At 39.0% G+C, this 10,060-nt stretch overlaps 1 protein-coding gene across 1 annotated transcript; it reads left to right on the forward strand.

Moving 5' to 3' along the window:
- Window positions 1–326: 326 nt before the first annotated feature.
- Window positions 327–9,808, forward strand: LOC137165730 (interstitial collagenase-like). Its single transcript, XM_067567135.1, has 10 exons — window positions 327–465; window positions 1,490–1,734; window positions 2,357–2,505; window positions 2,609–2,734; window positions 4,181–4,342; window positions 4,787–4,904; window positions 5,728–5,861; window positions 7,261–7,420; window positions 9,127–9,230; window positions 9,485–9,808. The coding sequence occupies exons 1-10, from the start codon at window positions 364–366 to the stop codon at window positions 9,583–9,585; spliced, it is 1,401 nt and encodes a 466-aa protein (XP_067423236.1). The 5' UTR covers window positions 327–363; the 3' UTR covers window positions 9,586–9,808.
- The last annotated feature ends 252 nt before the right edge of the window (window positions 9,809–10,060 follow it).

The following is a 10,060-nucleotide window of genomic DNA, read 5'->3' on the forward strand; positions in this document are numbered from 1 at the left end:
CATAATGTTTTTCTGAATTTTCTGAAACAGTGGGATCACTTGAATGGGAAATAATCTAAATGAGGAAGAAAAAGAATTTGGAATTACAGTATTCTTTCAATTGCAAACCTCTTCCTTTGTTATTAATCACATTATGTGATTGTGAAAATGGGGGGAGGGATTCTGTTAGTTGTGTCACTCCTTGATGATGAAACTAATGTTATGTATTGGTTTTCTTGCTAATCAGAGGAAGTTATGCACCATGAGTCAGTTTAGAGCTGATGTAAACAGCTGCTATATAAACAGGGCTATATGAGAGATAGGCATGCAGTAGCTGCAGAGAAAGCGGTGTTCGTGTAACAAGGCACAGAAGTGACAGTAAGAATGAAGACCCTTCCACTTTTGCTGTTACTACATGTAGCATTCTCCTCTGCTTTTCCTATGGCTCCAGGAACAGATGAAGACAAAGACATGGAGCTTGTGCAGGTAAATATTTGCTATGACTTTCAGACACTCCAAAGTAAATGACAGAAAGGAACCTTCTTGTCAGTTTCACAACGTTTTACCTTATAATTGCCAAACTCAAGTTGTGTTTCTCTTTTTAGAATATGTCCTGATGTTCAAGGGATATCAAGTTTCAGAAGTTTTAAGCGAAATATTTTCCCTTGGCACCAATTTAGTTTTCTCTGAATTATGATGATCAGTCAGAAGGGATATAATAATGTAATTAATAAACAGAAACATGGTATTAATTATGTTATCTAGCGTCCAGATTGTGTAGTTCTATAAAAATGTAGGCCCCAGTTCAGCGAGGTACTTAACCATGTGCCTAACTTTAAGATCATAAATAGTGTCATTGTCTTCAATGGGAGTACTTAAAATTAGGCGCATGCTTAAGAATATTGCTGAATCAGGGCCTTAATGAAGCAGCAGAACAAAAATAACCGAGAGATATAACACTTGTTAAGGTGTTATAACACTTTGCATTTACTAGGGCAGAAATTTTAAAAAATGGGTAACTAATGTAAGGCTCCTAAATCCATATTTAGTTGCCAAAACAGATGGCTTCAAAAATGCTGAGCATCTAGCATCCTCCAATGGCTTCATTGGGAATTGTAACTGAGTAGTGGCTGAGGGACAGATCTTATTAGCCCTTATTCATTTGAGTAGCCCCTCAGAAGTCAATTGGATTATTCCTGAGAGGAAGGGCTGTGGGAAGAAGTTACAATATACAAATTTAGAGTTAATAACTGAAGAGTAAATTTTAGATTTTTAAAGCTACAGTTTGCAAAAGCTTTCATTGCAACACAGAAAATCTACAGTTCAATAAGAAAATTATACTATATCATCTCCTACTGTTTAACTAAGTCCTTGCAGAAAATGAGTTGTCTTGACTCCTGGAAAACATAAGCCACAAGCACATTGGTGTGATTTCATAACTGTTTAGACTGCTTTGCATCACTTAATGAATACAAATGACCCAAAATGCTGTCCTTTTTTTCCCCCTCAGAATTATCTGCAACATTTCTACAAGCTTGAAACAGACATGCAGCCTCATTTTAAGACAAAAAATATTAAACCTTTAACTGAAAAACTCAAGGAAATGCAGGCATTTTTTCAGCTGAAAGTGACTGGGAAACCAGATGCTGACACTTTAGAGGTGATGAAGAAGCCCAGGTGTGGTGTACCTGATATTGGTCAGTATGTCCTCACTGATGGGAATCCAAAATGGGAAAGAAAGAATCTGACATACAGGTAACTCTTCTCTAAAGAATTTATTGAGCAAAAGAGTTAAGCCAAATTTTCATGTGTTTGCCGAAAGGTTCAAAGTTAGGCACTTATTTCATAAGAACATAAGAAAGGCCATACTGGGTCAAAGCAATGGTCCATCTAGTCTAGTATCCTGTCTTCTGACAGTGGCCAATGCCGAATGAACAGAACAGGTAATCATCAAGCGATCCAGCCCCTCTCATCCATTCCCAGCTTCTGGAAAACAGAGTCTATGGATACTTCAGCACATGGTTTTGCAATCCTGCCCATCCTTGCTAATAGCCATTGATGGACGTATCCCCATGAACTTATTTCCTTATTTAGGCAGCTAGGTAAGTGTCCTGATAGGCACTTAATTCTTTATTTAGGTACCTAGATAAGTTTTCTGATTTTTAATGGGAGGATGCAATCACATTTAGAGTCTGTGGGAGTTGTAAATGCTCAGAATTTGAAAATCAAGTCACTTCATTAGCTGCCAAAATGTGGCTTTAAGGTGTGTAACTTTAGGCACCAAATGTGAAATATTTTGGCCTAAAACAATACATTCTACAGAGACTACAAGTGTGGATACCAAAATGTATATATTACTTTACGGTTTATTTTAAAGAATTGTGAAGTACACACCAGATATGAATCCAGCAGATGTCGACAAAGCAATCCAAAAAGCATTTAAAGTTTGGAGCGATGTGTCACCACTGACATTCAAAAGGCTCCAGGACGGCACTGCAGATATAATGATGTCTTTTGAAACTGGAGGTAAGAATGTTCTACTAATACAAACATTAGCTATCATCAACAATAGAAGTGCTTGGCAATAAGAATTAACTTAATTATCCTTTTTTTTTTTTTTTTTTTAAAGATCATCATGACAATTCTCCCTTTGATGGACCCAATAATCTACTGGCTCATGCCTTTCAGCCTGGCAATGGTATTGGCGGAGATGTCCACTTTGATGAGGATGAATATTGGACAAAAGGCTCAAATGGTAGGAGTTTCATGACTACATTTGTTTATACAGGATCAGATTGTGCCATCTTTGACTCAGTGACTTAGATCCACAAAAGATTGGACTATAGGATATTCTGATATGAATCTCTTTCAGTCTCTCCTGTTGAAGCTATTCCACTGTGTACAAATAATTAAATATTAATTGGGCGAGAAAGAGAGAGAGAGATTGAGAGGGACTCTACAATCCAGTGGTTTGGGCACTCACCATAGAGGTGGGAAGCTCATGTTCAAATCCCTTCTCATCAGGCAAGGGGGGAGAATTGAATCAGGGTCTTCCACCTCCTGAATGAGTGCCCTAATCACAAGGCTAAAACTTCTGTGGAAAGCTTCTACCTCCTCCCCATTCACTGGCCATTTTCTGTGGTATGAGGCATGTTCTGAGCACACCTACTGGATTGGCCTCCACAGGCTAGAAAGGTGGAGGAACAACTAACTTCACCTGGTTTAAGGATCATGCTTGGGGCTTAGATGCGTTTGGTCACCAGCCTGAGGCAGCAATGTGACTGCCCAGAGGCAAAAACCTAGGATGTCTAGGGGACTTGTACGGTGAAAATGTAGGTGCTGAGGGAACTTAGGTGCCTACAGAGTTAAGTGGCAGCTGAGCAGGGATTTTGAAGATCTCAGTGACACCTAAATTTTGGATTGAGGTACCTAACGTGGGAGTCAGGCACCTAAATCCTTTCATGGACCTGAACTTTACTCCAGGAACTGTCCCTTTGATTTCAGGTGTAAATCTGTGTGAATAAAGGTAGCAGAATCGGCCTCTCTGACTGGTTTTTCCTCCCTAGCTTCTTCAACAAATGTATTTGAGGGAAACGATTCTGTAGGATGATATGTTTTGCTGAGGTTCATATTGGGTTGTTTCAGTCTAGTATGTTTTATGATGGGTTAAAGTAAAGAAATTGTGGTGCTTAAAAAAGTTATTTTTCCTTGGCAGCAAGGAAACATCAGTTCATGATGAGTATGTCACAAACTCTTCAAGGGAGGGACTGTGTCTATATGTACAAAGCTAACACAATGGAGTCTGAGATTGACTGGGGTCTTTGAGCACTACAATTTTCTTCTCATATACTTTCATTTACATAAGGAATAATTTTATTGAAGTCAGTGAACCTCCATTTATTTCAATGGAATTATTCCTGATTTACACCAGTCTAAGAAGGAAAACTGGGGCTTTTTTTGAGTGGGGAGTACAGTAAGGGCAAGGGAAGCAGTAACTGGTGCCTGATTGGTCTATAAAGCCATATAAAATTTTTTCTCCAATTACATTTCTTTATATTATAATGTTTGCAGAATTATTGAAAGCATCTCTAGTGTGCTTTGGGCTGGCATGTAAAGGTATTTCTGACTTAGACTGCTGTACTATAGATTCAAACACACATCACCTATTTTAAATATACAGGGTTTTTTTTTAATTCCTCAGGATACAACTTGTTCCTTGTCGCTGCTCATGAACTTGGCCATTCACTGGGTCTGTCTCATTCTAATGATCCTGGAGCCCTGATGTACCCCATCTATTCCTACACTGAGTCTAACGAATTTCATCTTCCTCAGGATGACATTAATGGCATTCAATCGGTCTATGGTAAGAAAAATAAACATTTAATCATAGATTAGATGGGTTAACTTCAAGGTTAACTTCACTTTTATGCAGAAAACTGCTTAATCCATAATAAATGTATATTTTAAGAAACATTCTAGTATTGCTGCACAAAACAATCCCTATTTTGCTGAACTCCTGTTAACTGGAGCTGGGCAATGCCCCTGAGGGTGGTTTCATTGAAGTTCAGCTCCTCTGCATGCTCATTCTTGCAGATTTCAGTAGTTTTGTAGGAGCTGAGCCTCACCTGTGCTGAGTTTAGGAGCTATACAGACTTAAAGTTACCTGACAGAACCCTGATTAATGAACTTCCCCCTCCCCCCAATTTTTCATAAGAAGATTTTGTGTGTCCAAGTCCTTCATAACATTGGTTTTCAGCTGTATTTCTCCATATTATATAATCTCAACTTTTCTTTAATCTTCTTCTAGGACGCACACATAACCCTGTTCAACCAACCGGACCCACAACACCAGTAGCTTGTGACTCCAAATTGACTTTTGATGCTGTCGCTACCATGCGTGGAGAACAGCTGTTCTTCAAGGGCAGGTAACAACAAATAACTTGAGAGTTAGTTCTTTGAACTGTAGTACTTAAAAGGAAACAATATTTCAGAAAATGTAATTCCCATAAGACCTGAGGGGAAACAGTCACTTAGAAATGTAACGCTAACTATAAAAATCACTGGAGTCACCATGTATTCATACAAAAGGTGGCCCAGATTATCTGATGATGGTTACCTAGCTTTACCTAACATTTCTTTCAGGCATCACAAAATGCTTTATATGATTCCAAAGTGGTTGCATCAAGTGGTGAAATGGCGAAATGGCACCAGCCACTGTAGTTGCTAAGGAATTCTAATTATTTTCAGTGGGAGCTATGGCTCAGGTCCTGCTATCATGTCACTAAGGGTGGACCTTTGTGGCCACAGAGCTCTGATTGGAGGAGAGGAACTTAAATGCTAGTGGTCTACTGGCTAGGCTGGTGAAGATGAGTTAGGATTCCCCCCACCCCCAGATTCTATTCTAACTGCTCTGCCACTGTAATCAGTGGAATTATAGGTTTGTTACCAGTCTAGATTAAATTAACATGAGGGCAGCTGCAAACTCATGTTTTGCAAAGGTATGTTTATGTGACACACTGGGCCACTACTTTGTCATGAACCCACCACATCATAGGTCATTAACGGAAATAGAACCTGTGACCTTCAGAACCAAAACCACTCAAGGATTAGCTCTAGTAGATAGGGGGTTTAGCTGACTCTTTTCCTCACTGTGGATCAAACATTGAAGAATCAGACAGATTTCACCATTTTTTAAGTTTATGACAGGTGCAGGAACATGTTTTAATATGCAAAGTTTATTTAAATCAGGCATTTCTGGCGCAAGAATCCTCAGCGGACAGAAGTCGACCTCATTCCCATTTCTTTATTCTGGCCAAATCTGCCTTCTGGAATTCAAGCTGCTTATGAAAATGTTGAAAAGGATCAAGTTTTTCTTTTTAGAGGTAATGGAATCTGAAATTCTTTAGTTCTTCTGATATATGAATTTACTGGGAATACATTGCTCCACGGAATGGAAATTGAACCTGCTTCTCCTTAGATGACGTTCCATAAAACAAGTCAAATCTTCAAATTACAAAAGCCCCCACAACATGTGAATAGTGAAATTAAAGGTTGCTTGTCTATTTAATGTAAATGTTCTAAAAAACAAGATATGAAAATGGCTTCACTTTTCCTTCAAATCTAGTTTTATCAGAGGAAATAACATATGGCTATTAATACTTTGGCTAACTACATACTTTGGCTAAATTCAAAATGTGTTGTGGACTAAATCACTAGCAGCCTTGAATTAATATACTAATTCTCAGTAATAAGGTAAAGAACCAGCAGCTGTTTTAAAAAGCATTCAGCAGAGTACTGATTAATTATTGACACCACATCCAAAGATCTGCTAGGCACGTTACAGAACACAGAGAACAAAAGACCTCCAATCCAGAGATCTTAGAACTAGGCAAAGACTGGTCAGGGTAATTACTACAGGTGGTCAAAAAATGAAAACCTATTTTTGTGAAAAAATTCACAATGCTTTTTAATTTGGAAGTGTTCAGAAGAGACCACTTTTGGTAAGCAAAAATTTTAAGGAGCATTTCAATAATATTTTTGTTACGAATTTTGACAAGAATATCAAAAGGGATACAAAATTTTCCTCAGTCCCCCCCAAACCGTTAACAATGCTGACACTTGTTTGTGAAAAGTTTTGTTTTAGTAAAAAGGCCATTTGTTGCTGAAAATAGCTGACTGTTTGAAATAGCTCAGCCAGCTCCCGTAACTACACTTGAGTGGGGAGAGGGAGAGAGAGAGGAGGACAGGGTTACATACATAAGATCACCTAAACATTTAGATAAGACATATGCACTTATTTATTTTCGTATATACATCTGACTATCTAGACATGTATATGCCTCCATCACCAAAGTATCTGTACACAGATGAAGTATTGTCAATCTCCATCATCCCTTCATTATCAAGCTGTTCTTGGTGGATTACTTAACAATTTGTAGAATTCAAGAAGTCTTCTCCCAAAATATATAAAGTGTGTAAGTGTATGGAAAGGGTTCTTCTTGGTCTCATTGCTCCAAGATCTAATTCATTAACATAAAGGGTGTCTCCCTGGGCTTTATGCTATGTTTAAAATGCAAAGATCAGTGCCATTCCTTAATTTACTGAAAGTAAAGCGGAGAATGAGAGCTCAGAATCACTACTCAGCTATACATGTCTGATGAAAATTAAGTTGCTTCGTTATCATCATTGTAATGGAAGTACTAAGCCAGAAGCCATGAGCAGATGTTGTTTAGCATTAACAGGAGCTGTTGGTGAAACATTTAATTCTATTTTTCTTTGCAGAGAACAAATATTGGGTCCTCAGTGGATATGACTTAGTGCATAACCACCCTAAAAGCATCTATGACTTGGGCTTCCCGAAAAATGTTAAGAGAATTAATGCAGCTTTCAGTGATAAGAATTCAGGGAAAACCTACTTCTTTGTAGGTAACAAGTATTGGAGGTAAGATTTAATGTTCAACAGATTTAAGATATATTTCTCTCTTTAGGCTTGGAGGATTAATATGGAAACATAAAATAAAATGTGATAGGGATTAAACCAATTGGGGCCCACAAAACTGAATACAGTTATATGGAACTTAATTTAAAAACCTAGGACGTCTGATAGAAAATGCTAACCTTTCTATAGGTTTTTTTCAAGCATCCTGTAGAATTTTGTGGCCGGGATATAATTACATTCTGTATAGGATGAGACACAACACCCATAGAAAGGCTATTATCTAGTAAGTTCTTTAAGAATTACCCAAAGGGTGCTTGTAATGTTATGAAATTGTACTCCTGTGTCTGTCAAACTTCACGCTAACAGAACTATTAATATACTAAATGTTTGTCCCTTCGGTGAGAACAGCCAAACGGGTTTATGTTGTTTGATTAGGCTGCAGTTTGTGGTTACAGATTGTTTATAGTTCATGATAGCTCAGTAATCTTTTTCAATAAACTAGCCCACTGAACTAATACCTGCATCCCATTGCAATGGCTCCTTGGCTTCTCACCTGAGAGCAGTTTACAAATCAGTTGAATGGAACTCTTAGAATCATAATCTCAGGGGCCACGCTGGGGCCTTGCGAGGGTGATAGCCACCCCTTAGCTGCCTTGTAGCCACCCTCTAGCAGATGCCATTCTCCAGCTGCCCAGCTCTGAAGGCAGAGCGGTGGAAGCAGCAGCTGCTGGCTGGGTGCCCAGCTCCAGCAGCAGTGGTGAAGTAAGCCCAGGAGGGGGAACAGGGTGCCTGAGAGCAGACCCCAGCCCATGTCCCTGCCCGCTGGGGAATGCCACCCAGGGCAGTCCAGGGTTCCCCACAGCAGCTCGGACTGACCCACTCTGGACCGGACTCCTGGACCCCGCCCCCCTTGTCACTGCTCCCCAAGGGCTCTGCCGGCCCTGGAGCTGGGTCTCCCTGCTCAGATAACAGACAATGCCCCATACTGCCCATCTCCAGCTTCCGGCCTCTGACCTGGCCACAGAGGGAGGCAGGACTTCATGGTGAAAGAGGGCACAACCCTCCCAATTTTCTATCTGGCCCACCTCAGCTCCCCCACTGGGAAGAGGCTGATGCTACCCCTGCACAATATAACAATAAACCCCTTAAAGATACATATGACTTTTGCTTAATTAATAATATACCAGCTAGGCAGTTGACTCTAGGACAAGTCTGATTTCAGAGTTACATGTACAGGCCTTTTGCTTCCCAGGACAAGTGCTTCACTTTTCCAAGAAGCGCTGGTTGGCTAGGATGTGATGGCCAAAGCTGTATATAGGCAAGGAGAGCTATATTCATTTGGGGCGGCCTTGCAAACTGTCACGTAAACTCACCAGATCAGTCAAAAATCTTTAGCCAGACATGCAGTTCCCACCTTTCCCTGCCCATTCAGCCAAAACTCCTATATATGTGCACACATACACCCCTGAGGTAAAAGCTCACTGGGAGTTTTGTCATTGAGTTCAATGGGGCCAGGATTTCTGCCTCTAGACTTTCATACGCACACAGACCTGAAAACATAATAGCAGGGATTTTAAGTGTTCAGTTAGGTTAGCTCATTCTGACTGGATTTTCTATGAAGAATAGTCTCATTTATGTCAGGGTTTGTTTTGGACTGTTAAAATGTTTTTTTTTTTTACCATATTTATAAATATATTTTTTGTATTCAGATACGATGAGAGCAAGCAGTCCATGGATCAGGGTTATCCAAAGAAGATAATAATTGATTTCCCAGGAATTAGCAAAAAGGTTGACGCTGTTTTCCAGATTGGTAGTAAGTAAAACAAATCTTTAAAAACAGTTTATTATATTAGAATATAGAATATATATATAGAATATATTAGAATATTTGTGCTAGGTTGAAGAAATCTTTTAAAAGACAATCCTTATTCATATTTCTACTACTGTCAGAAATTAACACAAATGAATATGTAGGTATTGGCAATGTTATGTCTTGCTTTACAGAAATATTTGTTGGAAAACATTTCACCTATGAAATATAACCATTCAATTTATTTTTATTTCTAGGATACATCTATTTCTTCCTAGGAAATAAACAGTACGAGTTTGATCCGACCACCAAGAGAGTTGTCAGAGTCATGAGAAGCAATAGCTGGTTTAATTGTTGATTAATTCCATTGACTTTCTTCCTGAATGTTACAGTTGTTTTATATGCAGTATTATTAATCTTTTAATAGACATTAAAAAATAAAAAATTGTATTGTTCTCTGGCCTGATCCTCTGGGAGCTCTGTCTGAATAACTCCAGAATGTAATTGTACTGTCATTATGTAATTTATTGTATTATTATGAACTGGACTTTCAATTATCCATAAAACTATTTTATATTTGTCCTACTACTTCCTGTGTCTTCTGGTCATTGCCATTAGTCAAGAGCTAAACTCCGCTCCTAAGGACAGGCTGAGTAAATGGGCTGTGCACAAGGAAATTAAATGGAGACTTAGAGGGTCAAATATCTTTCCCCAATTCAAAAGCAGAGACTGGAGCATCCACACAGCTCCAGGCTGCATTACCATTCTTGGCCTACAGAGAAATGTCTATGTGCTAAGCCAATATATCCCCCTTCTCATCAATCCAGTAGTCA

This window comes from Emydura macquarii, unplaced genomic scaffold (genome assembly GCF_026122565.2).
Source record: "Emydura macquarii macquarii isolate MOO-44397 ecotype Brisbane River unplaced genomic scaffold, CSIRO-AGI_Emac_v2 contig_318, whole genome shotgun sequence".
In the NCBI taxonomy this organism is placed as follows: Eukaryota; Metazoa; Chordata; order Testudines; family Chelidae; genus Emydura; species Emydura macquarii.

Coding starts and splice junctions, on each gene's coding strand:
- LOC137165730 (XM_067567135.1), top strand. CDS start 364: ATGAAGACCCTTCCACTTTTGCTGTTACTACATGTAGCATTCTCCTCT. Junction 4,343..4,786: donor TGGCATTCAATCGGTCTATG/GTAAGAAAAATA, acceptor ATCTTCTTCTAG/GACGCACACATAACCCTGTT. Junction 4,905..5,727: donor CAGCTGTTCTTCAAGGGCAG/GTAACAACAAAT, acceptor TATTTAAATCAG/GCATTTCTGGCGCAAGAATC.